Raw genomic sequence first — 1,827 nt, 5'->3', positions numbered from 1 at the left:
AAAGCCTTATTTCCAACCACTTTTGGTATCCGAAAAAACCTTTGCTGCTATTTCAGATCACTTTTTGCTTTCAACTTGATTTAAGATCACTTTCAGGTGGTCGGAAATTTCATAATTTCCAGTAGTGTAATGAAAAATAAAGTGATTGATTGTTACTTATGAGAGAAAATGTAATATTTATGAAAAATTAGACTCGTCTCACGGACTGTCTCATAGAAAATTTGCCATGTAATTTTTTACATACATAAGGTTACCTTGTGACCCTAACCGCGTCGATAAAGGACCATAGCTAACCGAATGAAACTAAGAAAACCTACTAATAGTCCATTATATTGATAAATAACTAATAATGAATATATCGAAACATTAAATTAAATCTTACTTGAAGTGAGGGTAGTCAAAGGCATAGGCGGCATAAGAGGCAGAGTTAACAAGAGTTGTGGCTATCCAATAGGCAGCCATTGGCAAAGCCGAAATGACAGATTGTGGAGGGGAGTAAGATAGGCATTGTTTCATCTCAACCGCACATTTGGTCAGTTCTATGGCTGAGGATAATAATGGTGTTGGAATTGGACTCTGATGGCTACTTTGTTTCAGATGTGCCAACTTCCCAGCTAATCCTTTGCCTTTACGCAGTCGTGAAATAAGGGTGGATTCTCCATGGATAATTGAGAAAGCTCCTACCATAAGGACTAACTTATCCTCCCAACAATAAGGAGATAGAATGCTCAGTACGTTATGAATAGTGGAGTGCTGATGTTTTGCAATTGCACCAGAAGCTATCTAAAAATAGAATTAATCATCCTATCAGTCATCGAAAGCATTACTATATATACATTTTGATCATCCATCATCATAGCTTTCATACCTCGAATGAAAGTTGTTTGATATGAAGTGGAAGTTCCTTGTAAGTATCGAGCTCTTGGAGTTGATTCAACTCTTCCACCGTGGCTTTTTGAGCAGTACCCTGCAGATCCATCCCCATAGTACATAAAATTTTCATTTAAAAAATAAAAACCAAAGCCTTCTTCAAACAATTATATTATTATACGACATGCATATATGGATTAGTTGTATAGTACCACAATCTAATAACTATTTTTGTTCGTCAAGTTCGTACAAGATTTCATCACCAATGGAAAACTCCCTTTAGGCTGCAACGATACTCTAATCTCCCTCATCCCAAAGGTGTCCAATCCCGAATCAATTAAGCAATTCAGACCGATTGGATTATGCAATGCCCTGTATAAAATTATCACAAAATCCATGGCCTCCAGACTTCAGCTCGTCGTAAGAAAGGTGATTGGAAATCATCAAGCAAGTTTTGTCCCAGGAAGATCGATCTTAGGCCGGTAAAGTCAAACATAAAATATAGTTTTAAGATATCATGAAGTGATAAGTAGAATGACAAACCATCTCAAGGCTGAGAGCCTTTTCTGCCATGTTCAAAATGGCGTTGGTGTTAAATTCTCTACCATCATAGTTGTGAGTAGACAAAACCTGTTCCCTGATTATACTCTCATCAACAGGTTGGCTGCTTAGTGATGTGAGCATCATTGTCGGTTGTGAAATTCTTCTCTGGGATACAAGTACACTTGTTTGGGCTGCCATATTGAATGGAGAATTAGCTACTTGAGGGTGGTTTGTGACAATTTATAACTAAGATTGATACACATATCATCAGTCACGAAAACATCACTTATATATAATAGCATTTGGAGTAGAAATGGAGGAGAAGAATCGAAATGCCTATCAGATAATCAAAAAGCTAAAAAAGCAAAATTATTCTTATCCTTCAATGCACTCCAATCCTCCAAGAATGCATGC

At 36.9% G+C, this 1,827-nt stretch overlaps 1 protein-coding gene across 1 annotated transcript; it reads right to left on the bottom strand.

Moving 5' to 3' along the window:
• Positions 1-373: 373 nt before the first annotated feature.
• Positions 374-1,827, bottom strand: LOC109157125. Its single transcript, XM_019305012.1, has 3 exons — positions 1,414-1,827; positions 869-967; positions 374-783 (listed from the first exon to the last, which is right to left on the bottom strand). The coding sequence occupies exons 1-3, from the start codon at positions 1,609-1,611 to the stop codon at positions 379-381; spliced, it is 702 nt and encodes a 233-aa protein (XP_019160557.1). The 5' UTR covers positions 1,612-1,827; the 3' UTR covers positions 374-378.

Source organism: Ipomoea nil, unplaced genomic scaffold, assembly GCF_001879475.1.
Source record: "Ipomoea nil cultivar Tokyo-kokei standard unplaced genomic scaffold, Asagao_1.1 scaffold2761, whole genome shotgun sequence".
Classification (NCBI taxonomy): Eukaryota; Viridiplantae; Streptophyta; class Magnoliopsida; order Solanales; family Convolvulaceae; genus Ipomoea; species Ipomoea nil.
Note: the sequence above shows the minus strand (reverse complement) of the source record. Positions and strands in the feature narration are given on the sequence as shown.

Coding starts and splice junctions, on each gene's coding strand:
- LOC109157125 (XM_019305012.1), bottom strand. CDS start 1,611: ATGGCAGCCCAAACAAGTGTACTTGTATCCCAGAGAAGAATTTCACAA. Junction 968..1,413: donor AGGCTCTCAGCCTTGAGATG/GTTTGTCATTCT, acceptor ATGGATCTGCAG/GGTACTGCTCAAAAAGCCAC. Junction 784..868: donor TCAAACAACTTTCATTCGAG/GTATGAAAGCTA, acceptor TTCTATTTTTAG/ATAGCTTCTGGTGCAATTGC.